This window comes from Clupea harengus, chromosome 15 (assembly GCF_900700415.2).
Source record: "Clupea harengus chromosome 15, Ch_v2.0.2, whole genome shotgun sequence".
Taxonomy (NCBI): domain Eukaryota; kingdom Metazoa; phylum Chordata; class Actinopteri; order Clupeiformes; family Clupeidae; genus Clupea; species Clupea harengus.
This window is the reverse complement of record NC_045166.1, coordinates 5,037,627-5,061,069: the sequence shown is the minus strand read 5'-3', so window position 1 is coordinate 5,061,069 and position 23,443 is coordinate 5,037,627. Positions and strand designations below refer to the sequence as shown.

The 23,443-nt window shown below is 40.5% G+C and overlaps 1 protein-coding gene across 6 annotated transcripts in view; it reads right to left on the bottom strand.

The window, feature by feature from the left end:
* Positions 1-2,029: 2,029 nt before the first annotated feature.
* The window catches only part of ncoa1 (nuclear receptor coactivator 1), an 88,031-nt gene continuing 66,617 nt past the window's right edge, over positions 2,030-23,443 (bottom strand). For 4 of the 6 annotated variants that reach the window (XM_031581076.1, XM_031581077.1, XM_031581078.1 and 1 more), the window contains exons 14-21: positions 19,856-20,024; positions 17,483-17,654; positions 15,749-16,048; positions 7,090-7,185; positions 6,354-6,741; positions 6,040-6,217; positions 5,779-5,950; positions 2,030-5,621 (exon numbers count right to left, since the gene is read on the bottom strand). In XM_031581076.1, the coding sequence (XP_031436936.1) occupies positions 5,454-5,621; positions 5,779-5,950; positions 6,040-6,217; positions 6,354-6,741; positions 7,090-7,185; positions 15,749-16,048; positions 17,483-17,654; positions 19,856-20,024 (1,643 nt within the window). In that variant the 3' untranslated portion in view covers positions 2,030-5,453. The remainder of the gene's footprint in view (positions 5,622-5,778; positions 5,951-6,039; positions 6,218-6,353; positions 6,742-7,089; positions 7,186-15,748; positions 16,049-17,482; positions 17,655-19,855; positions 20,025-23,443) is intronic. The other 2 variants (XM_031581081.1, XM_031581080.1) reach the window with 2 other exon arrangements.

Here is a 23,443-nt window from a genome sequence, read left to right as displayed (position 1 = left end):
CTACATTATTTGATTTACTTAACGGCAAAATAGATAGTACATGACAACAAGGAATGTACTGAAAGGCTGAATCCCAAACCACACTAGCAGGGGAGAATGGTGAGAGAGAGAGGGGAGAGGCAAGAAACACCTGAAGATTAGATTAGATAGGCATAGTGAAGAGTGGATCTGCAGTGAACAGCAGAAACACTGAGAAACCACCAGAATAGAACAGGGAAGCCTGTAGTTGTGTCAAGGGGCTATGGCCAAGTTCTCTCAGAAGAACCTGAGAATTGTAAGCACTACTGTCTCAGTGTTTATTAAGTAAAATAGACATTAAATTACATTCATGGGACTCCTTTTCCATCACGATCTATAACTGTTTTTTTTTTTTTTACTAGTAATGGCCCCTCAACATGATTTTCTAATATAAAGTGCAAAACTAGATTGTATTTGTTGCAAATTCCTGGATACTTCTGAGTATAAAATGTATGTAAAATACAGCAAATATGTTTTACAAAGGTTAAGAAGATTGCCATTAAGGTGTACTTTTTCATTAAATAGTGAGAAGTCCTCTATGCGAAAATATATATACAAGAGACACTTCAAATTTGGTATAAAGAACTCAAATAAAAAAACAAACAAACATTTGCCATTTCTGAAAATAATGGTGTTGACTGTCAATTACTAATCTTAAAAAATGAAATCAAAAGAAAGTGTCAGAGAAATGCTTAGTTGAAGGTGCATAGCATTGATTTGACTCTTCGTAAACCAGAAGTAAAAGTCCTGCCCAGTAAGCATGTTCGCTTGAGTGACCAAAAGATGTGGAAAGAGGGGCTCATATCTTGCAGAGGTGGAGAGAGGCAACTGCCCAGTATGTCAGCAGGACATGGAAGGAGAGAGAGGGAGAGGGAGAGAAAGAGAATGAGAGAGAGAGGGAGAGAAGGAGAGCGAGAGAGAGAGAGAGAGAGAGAGGAGAGAGGCAACTGTGTCCAGTGAGTCAGCAGGACATGGAAGGAGAGAGAGAGAGAGAGGGTGAGAAGGAGAGACAGAGAGAGAGAGAGAGAGAGAGAGAGAGAGGGGGGAGATGCAGAGAGAGAGAGAGAGAGAGAGAGAGAGGTAACTGTGTCCAGTATGTCAGCAGGACATGGAAGGAGAGAGAGAGAGAGAGGGATGGAAGGAGAGAGAGAGAGAGAGGGAGAGAAGGAGAGAGAGAGAGAAAGAGAGAGAGAGAGAGAGAGAGAGGAGAGAGGCAACTGTGTCCAGTGAGTCAGCAGGACATGGAAGGAGGATGGAGAGAATTGACGAAAAAAAAAAAACATTCTAATTCTACCATGCATAAGCAAAACAGTGTAGTGTATTTCATAAGTTATGTGTGTGTGAGTGTGTGTGTGTGTGTGTCTGTGTGTGTGTGTGTGTGTGTGTGTGTGTGTGTGTGTGTGTGTGAGAGAGAGAGTGTGTGTGTGTGTGTGTGTGTGTGTGAGTGTGTTTGATTTGTTAGGTTGAGAACATCTCTCAAAGGAAATCAATACTAAATTTCTGTCTCATCCAGGAAGATGAGGCTTGCATATGACACGAGGTTTTGAACATCGTGAGGCTTTGGTCATTACTTCTCAAATTGCAATGGCTCATGAAAAGCCATACTACATCAGATAACCAATACAAGCTTGCTAAAGCACATCAGTAGTGTTCTCTGAAAAACCAAGGTTCCACCTTTTCAGATTTGTTTAAGCTTTCACAATAGAGAAATTAAATAATATGGCCTTTTTAAATGAACCCGTACAAAAGCCAGTCCTTGCTGCTTTTCTCTCAGCAATATCACATTCAGCAGTCGCTAAAACCATTCTCTCGTGGATAGAGCAATCTGATCACCCACAGGAAATATGCAGGCATTTTGCAAGAAATCTAAATTTGGACATCCAATTGTAACATCAGATATACAGTATTTATCTCTCTCCCACACAGACAGACATACCCACAACCCCACACACACAACCAACCATACAACTTAAAAAAGACAAGAGAACCAAAGAAAAATGGAAGCGAGTAGTTATGACCACAAACTTGAAGCACTACATATAATTGATTCTGATCAGGTAAATATTCACATTGTCTGTTATATACAGGCTTACTGGTTAAGCAAAGTTTCTAATTTCTTTGTATCTCTGTGCTGTACTGAATGTAAACCATCGCCACCTAATCACTTGCATAACAGACTAACCCATTGTTAACAGGCACGGTAAAATAGTGCTGGATATTTGGCATAAAGTCCAATATGGTGGGAAAAAGGGCTTGTTACAGGGGTAGATAAATCAGATGAATGGAATCATTTGACCAACTCTCAAAACCGGAAAGCCAGTTCCCAGAGAGGCACAACAGAAATGTTACAATACCATCTTAGAAACCATATGTTTTTTTTTTCTGACTTTTTGAAGGCAACATCAGCTGGTCAACACACTAGCAAAACACTAGTCACTAGCAGTTTTCATTTTTGTGGCTTCCTTTTCTACATTTTCCCAATGAGTATATTTTTATCCATCAATTCATTCATCTTATAAAAATAGGGTTGATTGATCAGTTAAACACAGGCTCAGGAACCCTCTGTCTTCACCATTTCTTGGACAGATAAACAAAACAGAAATAAACTACAGGGTTTATATAGTATATATGAGATTCTTCCTGTCCATCGTACACAAATATGTTCTTATGCATTAGTAAGAAACCATTTCCAGGACTTATTTAAAAACATTCATCACTCATCCATCAATTCAAACCATACAATTTCTATCTCCAACAAAAACATTTAGACATACAGTATTTAACAGAAGTGAGTACAACCCTGTGCAATTTCACTTAAATGTCAAATCATTCAAAATGGTACTACCTTACAATAATAGCATTACTTCTAAGTTGACAATTAGAATGTAGAAAGTTGAACAGTAGGGTATTTACTCTGTTTCTATATTTCAAATACAGGCCCCACAGTAGAATTTCAATGCAACAAAAGTCAGTACAACTTTCATTGCTGAGATTCAAATCTTTCATTTTTTCACGATCATTTTCTTTCTTTTCTTTTCTTTCTTTTATTGATGTTCTGCCATTCTTCACAGACTATTTTTTTGCAGCTGCTTTTTGCTGAAGGGGTTGTGTACTTTAAAATACCCCAAAGATGTCTTATTGGAATCAAGTCAGGCAATATACTTGGCTAGCTCATAGTTTCCATTTTCTTCTTCTTTAGAAACCTCTTGCATTTTTTGGCCGTTATTTTTGTGCTTTGGATCGTTATCATGCTGGAATATTCCTCTTCTGCCAAGCTTCTGGAGACAGTGAGTCATCTTGTTAGCCAGTATTTTGGTATATTCATAGGCACTCCATTTTGTTTCAATGATCAAAGGGTTTATAATTTGTGTGAGTGATCACAGGTGTATCCACCTTTGTTGCATTGAGTTTCTACTTTGAGGCCAGTATTTTCAATATAGTCTTTCTAAAGTGTTTAAAGATTAATCATAAGATGAAACATTTTACTTGTCAACTAAGAAGTCATGTAATAATTGAGAGGTGATAGAATTTTGAATCATTTGACATTTAAGGTATATTGCACAGGGGTGTACTCACATCTGTTGTATATTGTACCAAATGGACAGGAAGAGTTTTTAGTTTTCCTTGACAGTTATTTCTTAATGTAACCGAAGTGACCAAGACGACATCAAACTGTTTTCCAATTGTAAAAGGTTGTCTTGTGGAATGGCAGAAGAGAGGGCTTCTGAGTCAGTATTTGAATACATAGTACACAAATACACGCATGCATGCATGCATGCACTCGCGCACACACACGTACGCAGCACGCACGCACACACACACCCCCACACACACACACACACCAGAAACTGGACACATCACCTACATTGATCAATATTAATTGAGTAGAATCAAAAACCTAAGTTGATCTGTCATCCTAGAGTAATGCTGCACATTCTGTGAAGAACCTTGCATATGCAGAAAAAGACATCGATAAGAACGGCTGAAATATCCCCTTGAAAAAGCTTTTGAATTCCTCAGGGCCAAATACTGATACACCACAATGAATGAGATCTGAAGGAATCTTAATGATCCCTAAATCCTCTTGTCTAGGGTTATTGCTTGGTAAGACACACTGTTTCTCCCAGCCTTGAGGTATGTGGGAATATTGGACTACTTGGAGTTGTGGATCCTAAGCAGTTGAGTAATACGGAAAGAAAAACTTGTAGTGCCGATAGACAGTGTCTGACTGAAACACAGTAGTCACAGGAGCAGTCAAAAAGCTGTAGTGTGCAGCCTTTAGTGGGAGGACCAGGGACCTTATCACACCAGATCCAGAGGAAAGGAACGCAAGGGTGTTTTACTCTTGGGAATATAGTATTTGGTGCATCACATTGCTGCACTGAGCATGTATTTATATTTCCTTGAGATGCTTTAAAGAACTGAAGGTGAATCATAATGTTTACTTAACACACCTGATTAGATACATTTTCTATATTCCAATAACATGATCATTTCTTTTGTCAAATTCAATATCCCCTGACAAAACAAGATTTAGTTAAGTTACATTTGTAGGCCGATGTGTTTTCTCTGTGGAAAACATCACTTCATTCTGGGGCATTCTTAATTCTGACATCAGAAAAGCACATGTCCCATGTATAGCATAGAAAACCTGATTTAAGAAATCCACAATATTGATGTTTTAAAAGTGACAGTTGTTTTAAGGTAGGTAGGTAGAAAGAGAATGTCTTTGCCTGTGCTGTACAACAATGCCATCCTGCCTGGCACACAACACTCGGAGGCCAACAGGAGCCTGCAAGGCTCTTCTTCACAGCTGCTGAGGGGCGGGGCGCTCTCCCAGGAGAAACCTGTAGTAGACTTTATACTACAGTGCAGTATCCATCTGTTCCTTCTGCCATTGACAACAGATAGATATGAATTCAACTGCCCCCAAATTATAATAATAAAAATAACAAACTGGGAAAGGTATCCCATCAGGCACTGCAGGGAGCCATGTGTCACAGATCCAGCTGAAACTAAGCCTTCAATGCACGGGAAAGAAACACCATCCCCGATACTTGGCCAAAGCCAGTGTTAACAAATCCTCCTAGAAAAAGGCCAACGTTTCCCATTTTGACCCATCTGGATTCAGACACTCCCCTGGTCTCCAAGCAGCACTAGGAGAAACTGACTGAGAGGGCAAAACTAGGGAGAGGTAGCACGTCCCTCAAACACAGAGCTGGTCTGGAACAGGATCCTCCTCCACACAGAAGTAGATTTTGAAAAGTCGGTGGTCAAAATAGAAGGCTCCAAGATACCTTTACTGCCAAGGGAACACCCCATCAGCGGAGTATAGCCCAAGACTCAGTAATGCTGCTCATACACTGTAAAGAAATCAAAACGTGAAGAAAATCGATCTCTATGTGTGGAGAAGCTTCTCCACTCTCCTCAGGGGTTCACTCTGTCAGGAGCTGCTGCAGGAGACTCTTCTGCTGTGACTGGGCCGACTGAGCTCCACTTGGCCCTTTATGGGGCCCCATAGGACCTGGCTGCTTGAGATAGGAGTCACTCCCTACCAGGTTTACTGTGCACTGAACATCAGCAAACACCTGAACCTGCTGTACCTGGAAGAAAACAAATACCATCATGTAGCATCAGTCAATAAGTCCAATATGCACACTCTCTGTGTTGGTTAAACATTATTAAGTAGAATATCATACAGTGTTCAACACAGTCAGAATCAACATCAAGCTGAAAACTCCAACAACAGATTTATTTTACCTGATCATTACATATGGAGCTGACACTGCCAAGGTTGCTGTTGCCCATGGCAACAGGAGACCCCATTGGAGGTATTGCTCCAACAGCCCCTGAGGCCCCAGCCATGGACACCGTGATACTCATGTTATTGTATAAGCCCTGGGGGGCATTCTGTCCAGTCTGGCTAAACAAACTTAGAAAACAGAAATACATGTCAATAAACACATAACAAATGGTATTCCATGTAAAAATGGGAAAAGTTAGATCGGGTGGATTCAATACCTGTTGTTGCCTATTCCAGCTTGCTGCCAATTTGTATTAATATCTGTTGATTGGTATATGGTTGACTGTTGGGCCTGTTGCAACAGAGCATTCTGTGAGGTGGAATTCTGCGGTGACAGAAGGGGGCTGGTTGGGCTGAGTTCAGGTGGGAAAGATGGCTCTCCTGGCTGAACTAGGCCTGGAAGCAAAGTCAAGGTCAATCAGTAGGACTAGGAACATGGCACCATTTTTGAGAACATTTTACAAAGCTCTATATGATCAAGTAACAATCAAATAATGTGAAGGGAGTTTACCTTCAAACTGCTGAAACATACCGTATTGTCCAAGTGAATTCACTGCGGCCCCAAACTGCCCTTGTACAGCTCCCATCATGTTCTGGTTCCCCAAGGCCCCCCTTCCAGGAAGTTTGGGGTCGAGAGGCCCTCTCATTGGACTGAAATGACTGGGCGAGGAGGGGGTGCTGCCTGATACAGTGCTATATCCAGCGGAGAAGCCAAATGGCTGTTGTTGGCTCTGTGAAGGGCCCTGGCCTGGCTGCGGCTGCTGGAGACCCTTAGGTAGTCGCTGGATGCCCAGCTGCCCCGGGGCCATGCTCTGCCTCATCATCAACACCTTCTGCTGCAGAAGCTGTCGTTGGCGGTGCTGGAAGCTGTAGAGCTCCCTCTGCCGCTGAGCCAGCATCTGAGCATTCAGTGGAGGCTGCTACAGTAATAATGAACAGGTTAACATATAGATCCTCACATGGCCACGTATATTCACACAAGCATACATACAGAGTAATAATGAACAGGTTAACACACAGATCCTCACATGGCCACATATATTCACACAAGCATACATACAGAGTAATAATGAACAGGTTAACACATAGATCCTCACATGGCCACATATATTAACACAAGCATACATACACAGTAAAAACAATGAATGTCTATGTATATGAACAAATACCTCTCAAACCAGAACAAAGAGTTGAATACAAAAAAAACATGGGCAGACACACAGACATACTGACATAAGCACTTCTGCTGAAGACACACTGATGCACACCTGCGATGAGAGCTGTGGTGCTTGCAAGCCTGACTGGTGCAGTCCCATGGAAACAGGTCCTCCCTGTGGAAACTGCCCCATAGCCAGAAGGCGATTCTGGAGACACAGAAATATGTGGTTTACTGATTAGGGGTGCTTACTCAACACAATTGTCTAACCATGGTCATTCCAACCGTGGTACAATGATTTAGTGTTTCTGAGTGTTTCCCATGGTTTGTATATTCCAAGATTGGACCCTATGATTTACAACTAAACTAAATATAGCATCTATGGCCCCCTGAAACCCTCCTATGCTGCTCCAGACATCTGTAAATATTTTTTTAAATATCTAAATTAATAAGTTCCATGATGCTGGTGTAGAGCCCTCCTAAATGTATGAACTTCATGTGTGAGTTTAAAAACAATGAAAAAATATAAAAAACCACGTGTGGTGGTTTATAAGAATGTGTTCATGTGAATTCACTTATTGTGTGGTTTTTGACACAGGAAAAGATTCCTATAGTTATATATGGTTCCTATATATCCAATTGCAATATAATTGCAAATGCTGACAAGATGATTTCTGATCAAATTGAAAACATTGTGTACATTTTTGACTGTTGGCAAAAACTTTACGATGAGTTAACGAAGATAAGAGACATCAAATTTGTTGAAGGAATACCTAGCGTGCTAAATGGCGTTATTATACGGCTCTTCAGAATGTTCCAAAAAGTTCCGTTGATTTGAATGGCCCACCCCAACGTTCGCAGATTTGTAATTTCTTGATATTCACCGCTGCGAAAAGTTAATGACGCTGTCATTGGCTACGGGTTTTGTGCTTCTAATTCACATCTTTCGCATCATTCCGCAAGTAGTCCGGTCATTTAACGTAGCGGAAAGTCATTGTAACTTGAAGTCAGCAGTTAATGGGTTGCTATGCAACCCGTGGAACTTTAAAGTTATATTTGCTTGAACAAAACAAACTATTTTTTCTTAGCCGAAATCACGAAACGGCAACAAAATCATTAAAAAGAGGTATTTTGGAGGAATGTCTTGGAATCGTTTTGGCAAGTAACCGTAAGCGGGATAATCCCTTCAGGATGAAACAATAACCCTCGGGGCCTGTTCGTCCCGTCGGGATTTATTTTTGGATAATGACCGCCGGACAATACATTATCCCTTACATATCATCGGCCAAGAACAATTTATTAATCATTGATGATATGATGAAAGATGCGTGTTGCAACACCCAGGTTGAAAAGGTGTTTACACAATATGTACATATCCACCACCTCAGCACCGTCTACCTGGTTCAGAATGTATTTATTCATTTAAAAATCTAGCAGATCAATTAGTTTGAACACACATTATCTAGTGTTTAAAAATCTTAGAGACAATAATCAAATTGATGTTTTGGCCAGACAAATGTTCTCTGGTAACACAACATTTAAAACAATGTTTTATACACCGAAAAAGCCTTACGGATATATTTTGATTGCTTATAAAGCCAAAAACACAGGACTCATCTCAGAACGTATTTGTTTTCAGAGTTTTTGGCTGTTTTGTCCAGAAAAAGAGTTGAAACTGTGAGAGTTCATAGAAACTTGCCACTTTTGAAGCTCTTACTTGTGAGTGATGTCTCTAAACCTGCACAGAGACGAGCCATTTTGCAAGTGGTGTCAAACAAGTTTGCGTACAAAGATTGTCGTACATAGGAAGAAACAAGCTGATTCCTTCATTCCATTTATAAGTAGTCTAACTGCATTGAGACAGAGCTAAATCTGATGGAGTATGCTGAGAAATTGTATTTAGTCCCCCAACACCAATTAAGACAGTGCTCAAATAAGACAGACGACTTGGATGCGTCTATAAAGAATATTTTGAGTAGAGATACATCATGCACGAGATAGCCAAGCAGTACATGTCATTATTGCATAGATATTTGTCCTTGGTTAAACAGGGAGAACGCACACTTCACCGCTGGCTGGACCAACTCCTGTAAAGAATGATACCAGATTTGCCAGGAACACAAACTGGCACTGTTGGTGAGCAAAGTTATAAGATTCAAGAATGAAGAAGCAGAAAGAATGCTCAGTACATTTTAGATAAGTTGTTTAAATCGAAAGATGTGGCTTTGTGGAATGGACCAGGCAAATGTATTGTAAATGGTACCGTTACTCCTGGTCCTCACATATTTGATTTAGTAAAAGGTGTTACTGATACCTGTTTAGGTCACTGCTTTTCCACAATTCTACACTCAACCTTTAGGATGTACTCCTGTTGTAAAATGTTGCATTTTAATTTTTTTGCTTTTTTATTCTTACTGTGAAATGTATTTTTTTTTCTTGCTATGAAATGTGTTTTTTTTTAAATTCTAACTATGAAATGTGTTTTTAATTCTCACTCTGAAATGTGTTTTGTGCATGACTGATTTTGAATATTCCAACATTTGTTAATAAATGGAACTTTGACTCATATAATTTTGTTTGTCTTGTTTGATTTTCCATCATCATGGTACATCAAACTTGTTTATTAACATTTCACCATTTGTACATGCTGAATACAGTTGAACATATTAGAAATACACACACAGGGTTGTCATTTTTTCATAAATAAAGAAACCATATTATCATTTTTAACTAAATGAGTATTAGTTGAGTATTAAACATTACATCTTCATAGTTTAATAGTTTTAATAGTAGAATAGTTTAAGTTAAACACAGAGTTCACCACATCTGACTGACATAAGGTCTTGAACCTGTTAATGGCAGTAAGTTCAACAGTATTCATTGTCTCAGTAGTAATCACTAGCACCTGCCTGCGGTTCGATACTTCAATTATGCCATCATATAGGCCTATAGTGTAAAGTATCAGATTGATAGCTGTCTGAATTGAGTTTCCAACCACAGATGTTCAGACTTAATTAGAGATAAGCGTTGACTGCATTCTGTGTTAAATGCATAGAGTGTGTATCTGTTCAAAAAATCTTCTCGTTCTATGGTTAGGGCCCTATGTCTATTTGTGCATAGGTGTCTACCAGAGGCAGGCAATAACGGGTCAAATTCACACACAGCTGACCCAGCTAGATATTGGGGCTGCAGGTGTTCAGCTGTAAATTGTTGTCCATCCACATAGGTAGCTACAAATTATATATATATATATACACACACTCACCGGCCACTTCATTAGGTATACCTGTTCAACTGCTCATCTTCGTAACATTAGATATGGTTTAATCAGGCAACTAGTTTTGGTATTATATTCAAATTCATTTTTATGGCATATGGCCTGGGGGATCATTTCTTGGCACACTTTGGGCCCCTTTTGAGCATCAATTGAGCATTCTTATGCATAGTTAGGACGTGGTGGGACAGGGGATATGCATCATGTAGATGCCCGCAAATCAGCAGCACCTCCAATCCAAATATGGACTAAAATCAAGCAAAAAGGCAACAGGGGCAAGGTCTCTGAGGAATGTTTCTAGCACCTTGTTGAATACGCCAAGGACAAGGGGGGTCCAATACTAGCAAGGTGTACCTAATGAAGTGGCCGGTGAGTGTATATATATATACAAACTAAGTCATAATGAACTAACCGGTTCTAATCATAAGCACCTGTAAAAGCATCATTGTCAACAAGGCCTATCACAATAGATTTGGGTAGTGTTCCTTACATCTTCCTCCATGCATCCCAGCTGGAATGGAGAAATGTTTTAGATATACTCAATATCAATGGGATATTTTGCCGTGCAGAGAGCAATGCCTAAGTGTGACCTAGTCTTACAGCGGGAGATACAGAAACTTTCACAAATAACGATGCTGTAACAATGTTTATTTTGTATGCCACGGCGTCATTAGGCAGAAGTCATTCTTTGATCGGGTCATTTGTATTTTAATATCAACGCAGTTTTTCATGAAAAATATTTTGCTGGTGATCGGTGTCAACAATTGGCATTGATAAAGGCAGCTCTCTTTGTCAGTCCAGTAAGTTACATCCAAAAGTCCAACAGAGAAAAGTTATTCCAGGGTGTGATGATCATAGTTCATTGGACATTCTATGATGCTACGATATGTATACGTTTTCGAACTATGCCCAACGATATATCAACCTCAGAAAAAATAGTAGAGTTTACAGAGTTTATCAACCCAACAGTCATCCTGTCTGCAATGTCTGTCCCATCAGTCCCTTATGATAGTTTTCACCTTGCTGAAATAGGTGGCACTTCTACATATGTGTTTTTTTTCTATCGTCATTTGTGTCAACGGAGCAAGTCCTGTTCTGACTTAACACTCTCTTCTGACATATCATGTAACAGCAACATGTTTAGAATATTGTCTTGTATTGTATTTGACACTGACATCTTCTTACAAATTGTGCTGCATCACCAAAATGCCTGACCCGTCCTGGCTCCTGTCATTCCTTGATCCTGTCATAACATGTTCAAAATGTTTGTAGCGTCACTCGCATGAGTGTTTCATCTGACTAGGGTGATCCACTTCACAGCCGAAACAGCATTCACAAAGCTCTTCTTCAATGATGTGTTTTAGTATGATGCTCACAGCTGTCTTTATGAGTCTGACCCTTAGCGGGGCAAGGCCTCCAACCACATCTTCTCCAGGGGATGAAGAGGCTGCGTCAGCACTATCGTATCCTGCTGGAGACAATGCTGTAAGTGGTTCAGCACACTCAAGCCAGCTGCAGTCTTCAGGCAATACAGGTTCATGTACCTGTGACATGACGTGTGGCAACAATTTTTTGAGGATGAACTGTCTTGGAGGGGCCTACCTTTTAGTGTAGAGAATGGGCAGTGATTCCAGAGGCCATCCCCCATAGTCACACTTGCTGGCGGGACTCTCCTAAATAGGTTTTTACTTCTATCCATAGCATTACACCATTTGAAAAATCATCTGTCAAACTGTCAATCTTCCTATCAATCTTTTTGAAGCATCATGTAGATTTGGCATGTCTTTCAGGTCATGCATGGTCTTCTGAGGATCTACAGCAACATATAGAAATGTAATCACCAGGTTTCTTTTCAAGGCAATTAGCAAAGATGAAGTGGCCTGTTTGTGGTGTCACATTATTCAACCCTGCGATGTAGACGCTGTCCAAACCAGGTGCTTCAAGGTCTCTCGAAACGTTGTTTCTAAACAAACTCCAGTCTTTAGCAGAGAATGAAATATACAGTATGTCGTCTGTAAAGGTCTCCCAGCCAGAATCACAGATCGCGCAACTTTTCCAAGAATATACCCGCCAATGCGCACATCAGACACCATCCATTCGTAATCCTCAGTGTAGGTGAAATTGGTACCAGCCTCACATGGGAGTACCAGACTATGTAGGTAACTTACCCTGTGAGCAGGAGCCGGGTGAATGTGGGTGCAATTGTGTGGAAATTGTGATACCGTCTTTGCGAGGGCCACCAAGACACACCGGTGCTGTCCTTGCAACAGCAACAATATGTTGGTAATCTCACCCGATTGGACAGGCATCAACCATTCAACACAAAGGCAGATCAATTAAGTTGAGCACCTAGGGGGCGCCACACAAAGTGTAGTGTCCTCCACGTGGTCAAAATAATGATAATCCACAAATCAGTCTCGTTAAATATATCAGTCTCATAAAATATATTATACTATCAATTTGGAACTCTGATTAATAATTAAATTAATAACTACAACCAAAGTTACCTTACTAATAATATGGTTGAAGGTCATTAGAATTCTGAATAGAAGAGGTTGGCAACGTCTATTCTTGTGCAACATTAAATAAACCAGCGTATATAAATCAAAGTATTTATTTACACAATGATAAGAAAATAACACACAATATGTAATCTAGCTAAATGTAACTAACCAATGAATTGAAGGAATAGGTGTATGTGTAATCGAGAGGGAGTGTGTGTGTGAGCTTGTGAGCTCGGGGTTGCGCTGTTAGGAGCGCGCCAGAAAGAATGTGTGTGTGTGTTCCTTTGTCTGATCACCGTAGTTCCGCGTGCATGTGTGTGCACGTACGCGAACATACATGTGATGTGAACAAGGACGAGCCTATATGCAGCGCGAAGTTCGAGTATTCTCTTCGCGTGTGAGGCTATGTGAAGGCCAATGTATGTGTAATCGTGCGCGATTAAGATGCCATGTTTAGAAGAGGGAAATGGTTAATGATGCATGCAAGACCCGATGTGTCTGAGAAGCAATCCTAACGATAACCCTTAGATGGTGTGGCGAAGCCAACTACCAGCTAACAATGAACATATATATAAACAGTTACGTTCAGTAAACAAAACATATGAAACACATGAACAATGGCATGTAAACAGTCTTATGCTTAGCCAGGTTGTGAATAGCTAGGATAGCTAAATGCCCAGTTAATGTCAGAGTTACCAGTCCTTTGGGAAAAGCTGGTCCGACGTGGATGAGGCAGAGAAGAGATGATGCCGTCCGTAAATGGAGAAAGTTGTCCTTGCTGTGATGTTTCTGTTTTTCTGCAGTTTAGGTCGGAGGATTTGATCGCTCAGAACGTTGCAGTCTGCCTTTTGTTCCCGTTGTGTGGAGTTAGCTAGCAGGTCTGTTGTTAGTTGCTTTCCTCTGCACTTACTGCGTCTCACTTATCAGTTCGGTGACTGAGATCTTAGGCGTGTGTCGGCCGTAAGAAGTTGAGAACAAAGAGAGTTGGTTGTTCACCGGTTGACGGTGTTCTCACGCGTTGCTGGAGGTGAGGAGAGGTGTGCGCCTGGCTGGAAGGCCGGCGAAAGAGAAAAAAAAGTCACATCTGGGGAGATGCGGCTATTATCCACGCTCAGGTGGGCGTGGTTAAGAAATGCATCCGGTTACATTTTTATGACAGGTAAAGTCTGACGTAGGTTCCGGCTGAAATCAGACGCAAGCTACTGATTAAAGTCAAACACAATGGACCATTCCAGGTGTACCTACATCAGCATCCATCACAATTTGAAGAAATTGTATCAAACTCTCAGATTTCCCCCTTTTTTGGTGCAACAGTCATTTCAATGTCAGCAATAGTATAGGGGAGGTGCCTTCTTCACACTCTTTGTCACCCTGGAGGCAGAATGCACAGAGTATAACCTGCCAGCTAGCTCAGTTGGGAGCACGTCAGGCTAGAGATCTGAAGACTGCCTATGGGCTGATGAGAAGTGCTTTTAAAGTGCACACACAAGCATTTCGATGCCCCCCTAGTCCTCCGTCACACATGTCACATTTCCTGTCACATAGGACCACTAGAATGATAACACAGTCAAACCAAGCCATCAATCAATCAAGAACTGACAGGTAGGTCGTCAATTATTATAGACAGAAAATTAGTTACTACTTACGACCTAGCCATTCTGTTTGTTACGTGGCTGTTGTTATAATCCGTTTTTAGTCCATGTTGACAGATAGATTATACTTTGCGTATGTCTAAAATTTGGGGACAATGTGTTGTTTTGTTTGAGAAAACCTTGAAAATAGTTTTGATGTATTGTATTTTTGTTTGTTTGTTTTGTTTGGAGTCAACTTCATTTAGGTGATTTGCTGGTTACAGTATGTCGTTTTTTTTTTTTTTACTTTTTACAAGGAATTCAGTTACAGGTTTAATAGTGCATGAAATCACCTACACGGCAACCAACCAATGAGCACACGGAACAATGAGGATGATGCAGAGCGTAGGGACTAAAATATGTGCTGATCTGCTCACCCTACATAACTAGAACAAACTAACTAAACTACGGAAACAAAATGGCATTCGATTTATGGAAAGTTGCTCAAAGGCTAATTATACTATTCCACATGCGCAGATATTAACTGCCACTCACACAAAATGGATTTTTGCCCACAAATTCCACAAGCGAGAGCGGTACAGGCTGTACCACACTGTTCTTCCCCATCATTCTGCTGATTGCAACACTATGATTTTAGCTGGCAACATAATGTTGGAGAGATACAGAGATTAGCAGGTTTCGATTTTAGGTTTAGCTGTATGGCTAATAGCTTTAGGGTACTTTAAAGCAATCAATCTGTACAGGAAAGACTTATTTACCTGAGTGAGCCTGAACTTGTTCCAGAGTTGACTAAAACAAAATCCAATTTGAAATAACAAATTTGTCTGCCAAATCGGTTCATCTTTCAGTTAATCGCTGTCAATTAAGGTTTAATGAGGTCTGTGTCATGGTCATGTTGAAAGGGTTAAATGAGGTCTGGTGAATAAAGAAAATGTGTTAAACAATAATGTAAATAAAGTTCATTGAAGTATCTGTTGTTTGCCATTTACGTATGTGGTAAAAATTACACTACTCATGCTTGCTTGTCACTTCACAACAATGGCAAATCTGACAGATTTCTAAATGCTTCTGATGGCGAATTGATACATCCAAATTAATTTAGATGTATTCATCACAAGCATGTAATTCACTAGATACATTCACCCTAATTTTAAGGTTTTATTATGTAAGAAAGCTTTATATAAAACCTCAAATGACAAGGCAATTTTGATTAATGTTAATTTGAATCAGCAAATACCCACATGCATTCTCTGAGATGGCTTGGGTATGCAGAGCATTTGTATGAACCGTATATCTCTGACTCTGGATATTAAACAGTTGTGAAAAACAAGCACATTCAGAAATGAAAAGGAGCCAAACTCATGTGTGGAGTGGGTGAAGACAGCGTTGTTCTCGTGTTACCTGCTGTGGTCCCTGGAGACGCTGCTGGAGCTGGAGTCTGAGCTGGTTTGGGGCCATGCGGAGCAGACTGGGTGTGGTAGGAGCACGGGACAGTCCAGGCCGGAGAGCCATGACCCCTTGGAAAGATCCTCGTGGTGAGCCAAGGCCAAACCCATGTGCCCCAGCCATGTCTGTGGGGAACCCAGGAGGACCTTGGGAGAACGGAGCTGAATATGCTGGCAGCTTAGGATCCATGGTCATGCTGGGGGCTGATGAAGGCTGCGTGGGGACTCGCTGGGCCATGGGTTCGAGACATCCACCCTGGGAATGAAATGGCTGTGTGAGATATCTTACATTACTTTTTTAAGAGTTTTTTTTCAAGTTTATGATTTGAAATATGTACAGTTTAGAATGTTCATACCATTATACTACATTCTGCTCATTATAGTAGGGACATACATCTTTGTTAGCATAATCCTTTCGGATTTCCCTGGTTTTGAAATTAAACATAATTATGTTTGTGGCAAATTTGCTGTGATTAGGTATGCTTTTCCACACAGGCACACGTGATTTTTAGTCCTCATCAATTAATGTACTTTTCTCCATTACTTTTCCACAATCAACTTTGTGATTCACTTTCAATTAAAACCTGCTGCAAAACCACAGTATTGTCTTTTTAAAGCTGAATAACTAATCCACCCAGTGGGGCTGAGGAGGAGAGGGACCTCTCTGTCACATACCACAGGTGTGATCTGTAATATCAGACCCACATGATTCAGAACACGGCCATGTGTTTAGTCGGCCAAAGAGGACACGTGTAACTCCTTGTCAGTGATGCCAAAAAAATCAGATCAATTTTGTCCTGCATCTTGATTCCAAGATACGCACCACATTATTCTACCAGCGTGATAATAGCATTGACATTAGCCTCGGAGGCGCTCTCTTCCAATAAATCCACTAGCAAATGAAATCACCATTTGAAAAGTATGTAAAACAACAAATGTTAATGTAATGCATGTGAATCTACTTCACAGCAGTAGTAGGACAGTGTAAACACCAACCACTCCATTAGCTGTTCTATTAACATGCTAAAAACTTTGTCATTGCCTTTGGTTTTAAGGGAGGAGATAAATCATACAGGTGAAAGTCCACCTTAAAGAATAGCACCCAGGTCAAAGCATAACTCCTTCCAAATCCTTTCCATTTGGAAGTTCACTACCGTGCACAATTTGTGAACAGTCGCATGGAGAGAGCGGGGAGTATTTTATTTTTACCAAGCTTTTAAATTTCAATGACATGTAACTACAACTTGATGATCCACTGCTATGTGAGAACCAACTGGCTGTTGGCTATTGGATGTGGCAGGGAAATGAGTTCCAGAGCCTTGGAACAACGTTAGAAAAGGCAGTTTTCACTAGTGAGGAAAGGGAGCAGAGGGAATGGACTGGTGACTTTCATTCACTTTTCTTGCACCTTGGGAATGGATTGAGGCCTACCAGTCCTTTTAGAGATTAAAGAGGACTGGTGTCCCACTCCAAAAACCTGAAATCCATTTTCATGAGCAAAGGATAACAGCACCCTCAGCATTTTCAGTATTCCAATGTACCCCTCCCACTATTGACTTTTGATAGGGTTAAATATTTTAAGAACTTCGTCAGTCACGTATAAAATGGGGGAAATCATTTCAATGCACGACAACACATGAGATTATCGTGAATTTCCAGAACCCTTTTCCTGTATTGTACTGGCCCTCACCTGTACCAGCTTGTCAATCCCAAGGGCTCGGTCCAGCTCTGCCAGTTCACTCTCATCTGTGCCACTCAGGACAGACACCAGCTGCTCCAGCAGGGCTTTCTCATCACTGCGGCCCTCAGGTGTGGTAGGGGGGCACAGCATCTCATCCAGCGGGCAAGGAACACCCTGCCTACTTTACCAATGGGAAAACATGTATGTAAGATATTTTTAGCTTTATATCACGGATTGTAATGTCATTGTGTGGGGGAAGGGGTTCACAAGCTTGGCCTACCCCAATGCTGAATAATGGAAACCCTGTCCAAAATCTGCTGTGGTATATGCAACAATATTTATTTGCCCCCCCAAATGTATTCCTTATGATTCGCAAGTATATATATATCTTCTCACTGATATGCTGACACTGGCAGCTGTATACTTTTGTCAAAGCCACAGAGCTTAATAAATGACCTACCTTGAAGTCAAAGATCGGATGGCTTCAAACCTTTTACAGTTAAATCATGATGCAGAGATCAGGATGATGAACTGTCCTACACCCCCTCACACTTAATATGGACAACCTCATACAACTTGCACTTGCCACTTTCATTTAATTTATATCTTCTTCATCCTGTCATTCGTACTTTCTTTCTAGCTTTTAAATTCTTGTACCTAATGTATTCCTTTGAGTTGAGCAGACACTTGAGCACAAGGAATTTCATTACTGATAATACTGATATGAGTACATGATAATAAACTTGAAACTTCTTTCAAATCCCTTTTAAAACACATTTTTTATTACTGAATCAGTCTATGGACTGCATTTGTTTAGTTAACTTTTGTTTCTATACCCTTTTATATAGCCAATATATCATCATAACCATTTTGTTCTATTCATTATTCATAGTTTTATGTAAGTATATTCTCTCTATTTTTTTTTTATTATTATTATTATTATTATTATTATAGTTCTGTGACTGTTGAATGTACCAATCTAATGTAAAAAAAAATAGTTGTAGTTCTATAATTTAAGTACTTTTTTCAAACAAATTACAATTGATTAATTATGTTTAAGTTTTGCTCAGCTCAACTCAATTTACTCTACTCTAATCAAGTTTGTTTTGGTTTTATGTTGCCAACTGGTAACTAGTATTGCACTTAGAATGCATTTCGACCCTGTGTTCTCTTCTGACCTTTCTCAAAGGAAAACTTGAAAGTAAACAAAAGTTACATGTGCACAATACTTCCACAATGTTTTTGCACTGAATAAATACTTTGCTGAACTCGTCATGTGTTGTTGTAGTTTTAAGCGAGTTCAGTAAGATACATATTAGCTTCAACCATTGCTATACAACAAGACACAAAATGTTCAAAACTACATGAAACATTATGATCTCCTTAACGGTTTAACTAAGTGGATAGCTAGAAGCATCTAATAAGGCCATTACAGTGGAAATACGGCAAAAAGACAGCAGTGAAGAAAGTTAGAGAACTGTATAAAGCAACTCAATCCTGCCCACAGCTAAGTGGCTTCATTGAGACAGCTACCCAGCCTGTACACCAGTTTCTCCTTTTGTATTATACCATTTGTCTGGGTGGGGCTGAGGCCTGTCCCTCTTCTCTTGCCTACACCCTTTACCCTCTCTCTCCCCCCAATGCTGTTTGATTGAGCAATCACACTACTTAGCATTGAATGAGGAACAAACAACTACATTTACATTTAGTCATTTAGCAGACGCTTTTGTCCAAAGCCACGTACAAGGGAGAACTACAACTACAAGCACTACTTATCAGATGGCTCAAATAGACTGGATAAGGAAACTAATGACTTTTAAGTAACATGATTTAAAAAATATGAGTAAAATAACCTTGTCTCTTCTATAAATTTCTATCTACTGGTATTAGCCCACCACAATCTAACGTCCATCAATTTGAGGTGGAAACATTAGCATGGCTGATGAATTTATCGGAACCACTGCTGTTTCATTACTCATCAACCTTCATGCACAATACTAAACTGATATGTATTTGCTGACCAGTTCATGTTAGTTAGTTAGCCTCATGAAAATCAATGGCTCCCTAATATTAATGGTAGTTAATGTATTTGGGTAAAGTAGGATTAAGCAAACTAAGTCTAAGATGGTGACTGAAATGCTTAGTCTTACATTAAATATGAATGTAACTATTTGAAGTTGATTTTACATAACACAGACAAATGGCTGGAACATTTGGTGAGCAGCAAGAATGGGAAAGAATTTTAGCTCAAAACCCCTGATTCAACATAGTTTGCTTGCTCTTCCACCATGGTCAGTTTAAATGGAAACCTTCTGTATGTATAAGGGTATAGGTATATGGACATGTGCATAAACAGTGTTTGTGATTTGTGGGGCCACTCACTCTTGTGGGGAAGGCAAGTGGGAAGGTGTTGGGGATGCCAAGCTACTGTCGAAGGGCAGTGCATCACCCAAGGACACTGGCTGGAAGGGCTGTGCATCACCCAAGGACAATGGCTGGAAGGGCTCCCCATGATGCCTAGCTGCATCTGGTATCTCCTCCTTAGGCAACCCTATAACACAGTAGCGGCAAATAACCAACCAGAGAACACTACACAGCCAAAATACAAACACTCCTTCAGTGGGCCTATTGACATTGAGGGCCTCATTTACTAACATTTGCGAGCGCAGCGTAATCAGCGTCTTTGCCAAACCGCATACAGTGCACGCATTTTGCGTAGTATTTATCAAACAAGAACCTTGTTGCGTAATCAGCGCCTTACTCCGCCCTCTAGAGTTAATAGCACGCCGCTAAAATAGGGAAGAAAGGGCCTGCGTGTTCCTGCCACCATGGATGATGAGTTAAAATTAGAATTAGAGCTTTTGGTTCGCGAGGTTACAGCAAACTTAGACCCCGTCAACACTACGTTGTCAGGGGTAACGGAGGTTTTCAGATACGCTGACGTTGCCATGGCACTGGGGGTAGCTTGCGCTCGAGAGGCTATAACGTCAAAATAAACATGGAAGGTGAAATGAATATGCTGCTCTGTCTCTACAATTTACTTAGTTTAGTTAGTTTACTTCAGGTACAAGTACTTGAATAGATACGCGTTACTCCTACGCAGAAGGCGAGCGTTGTACTTGGTGTGCTTGAACGATGGGTGGAAAAGGCAAGGAATACTGTTTAAACCCTACATGGAGTGGCGATTCTGGGTAAGACCTGGCCGAACAGCTAGCTGGTGGGACAATTTTTGTATGCCTATATTAAATTATATATCAAATATAAACATTTAAACAAATATCATTTCTGATGTTCGTATTTTTTTTTTTCAAATGAATTGCGTCAAATTTCTGGCACGTACATAATTTTCATTTAGCAACTGATATGTCATGCTAAAACACCTCTTGCTTCGTTACAAATGGAACTGACCTGGTTTAAACCTGCTTTTATGAGGCAGAGAATTCTCACGCAAATTAAAGACGCGCTCTCGTCAGGCAGTTTTAGTAAATACCACGGAATCATAATTAGGCGCACTTTACGCATCTCCTCCCATCTCTTTGTGACGAACACCCACTTTCCCTAATACCCTCCCAGCAGCGGGTAATATGCGTTTATACTCAAGTGCGCCGCCTTTGTAAATACGGTTCCATGCCTGAAGTGGGCGCAATTCTGGTAGTAAATGAGGCCCTGAGTCTGCTTTTCTGAATCTATACATGGAATTGAAAATTGTTCATACAAGAAAAGCAAGATACAAGACAGTTAAGTTTCTAATACAACCTGTGCTCCCCATGATGCCTATTCAAATGAATGGCACCAAACAACTTATTCAGCTAAAACACAGTGACCCTGTGAAGCAGTGACTGGTAGCTAGCAATTAGCATGACAATTTGCTTTTTGCTACAAATCATTTCTTATGGTAATTCTGTTTGAATATTTAAAAATTTTGAGTCAAAATTCTTTTTTTCCCCCAGCTGGGAATGAAAACATTTCAAATCTTGTCCGCTCATTAAGATTTATTATCACCAGGTGACACACCTATTGCTTGGAGAAGCTGGTTTGTCACCAGGGGCGGACTGGCCATCGGGGATACCGGGGGAATCCCCGGTGGGCCGATGAGGTTGGGATGGTCCAAAATACCAGCCCACGTCTATCATTAACCGGCCCTCCCACTTTCACCGCCAGCACCTTCAACTATTTTCCATACTTCTCAGAACACGTGTAATTTGCTCTATTAACTATGACAATTAAATCACTGACTGATTTTTATACTCCTCCTCGCGATCTGTATTCACACTCATGGTGCCTATTTTTCGAAAATGTTCTGAAGTGTCTTCTGAAATGTGTTCCTACGGACTTCAGAAATTCAACGTAAGAAACGATCTCCACCTTATTAATGAACACCTGAAAATGGGTTCTTACACAGCCGAAGTGTTCTCAGCTGTGCAGATTGAGGATGAGGATTCTTAAATTAAACGCACCTGGATTTGCATATACGACCCGCCAGGGCACGCAACCGTAGTGACGTGTGCCGTCAGCCCTTCTAACACGGAGCGGCCCGTGGGGCATCTGGTAGTTTTGAGGAATTGCATTTAGGAAAACTCTGGGCCATTTATGACTGTTATTTCGCGTGACAGTGACAGTGATACAAGGTAAATTGTGGTGTTGACTTGGCCAATGTTAGCTTGCTTTTCACAGATGAGGTAACGTTCACTACCAACTAGCCTAGCTAACGTTAGGTAGATAAATGTCCAAAATTGAGACCGTTATGATCTGGTAAAATAAGCAAGCTGGCGCTATTGTCATCATCGAGATGATCTACTTTAACATGTTAGCCGTAGTCACTTGTTTACCATCGATGAGCAAGCTATCCATGGTGGAAGTTGTAAAGAGAGCAATCTTATCATTTCTAACCAGCTAGCTTGTTATGCTATAATCACCGTGTTACACACAACACTAACATTATAAACAATGTTAATATGTTATCTAGATTAGATAGTGAGGTCATACTAACACATGAGTATAATGATATTGTTTTGTATTATCATGTGACTATAATGCGCCCGGGCCAGCAGAGTTAGTTTAGGTTCTGTTACTTAACTTATTGTTTTGTTATGCACCTTCAACACCCCTACACACACACACAATCACACACCCAGCATGCAATACTACTGATACCACTGATGTTCACACCCCATCGTATGTTCTATTCTGTTCATTTCTACAATATAGTTCATACTAATTCTACCCTCTGATTCCAGTTTCTTTATTGTGTGAATATTCATTCCTTAATGTTCTGTAGTTATACGTATAACCATCTGATACTAGCCCAGAGTTAAGCCTATTCATCTAGCAACCAATACCTACCTTGGAGTGTTACAATAGCCAGTATCATTTTATTCCATGTGTCCACCCAGACAAATTGGTGGATCCAAATGTTATTAAAAAAAAAACATATATGATGTAATTTCTTTGTAATCATCCAAAATAATGTTAAGTGTATGGGTATTTTTCCAAGTAGGCCACTGACTGGTCTATACGTGCGATGCATTGAATGGGCAACGCGCAGTGTATTGAGTGGGCAGCGCGCCGTGTACTGAGTGGGCAGCGCAGCGTGTAATGGAGTGGGCCGGTCTGACAGTAACTCCCGGGCCACTTTTTTCCCCCAGTCCGCCCCTGTTTGTCACTGCAAGAGCTAAAGAGGCCACATCTTGCATTAAAATGTAATTTGGGGTGACTAGCATTTGAATCACATAGCAGGGATCATGGCTATAGAGCATCTGCAGATGTGAGAATAATTACACAATGACCAAAAACAATGACCATTGACCGTTGGGCATGTGCTAATTGTGATGACTTACTCAGTGATGATGACTTACTCAGTAAGCTGTGAAAACTCTGTACATACATTGACTGGAGAGATGTGCCTCTAACATATTAACATTACATAGCTGCAAGTTTTACTCAGGGAGTCTTACCCAATGCTTAAGAGGC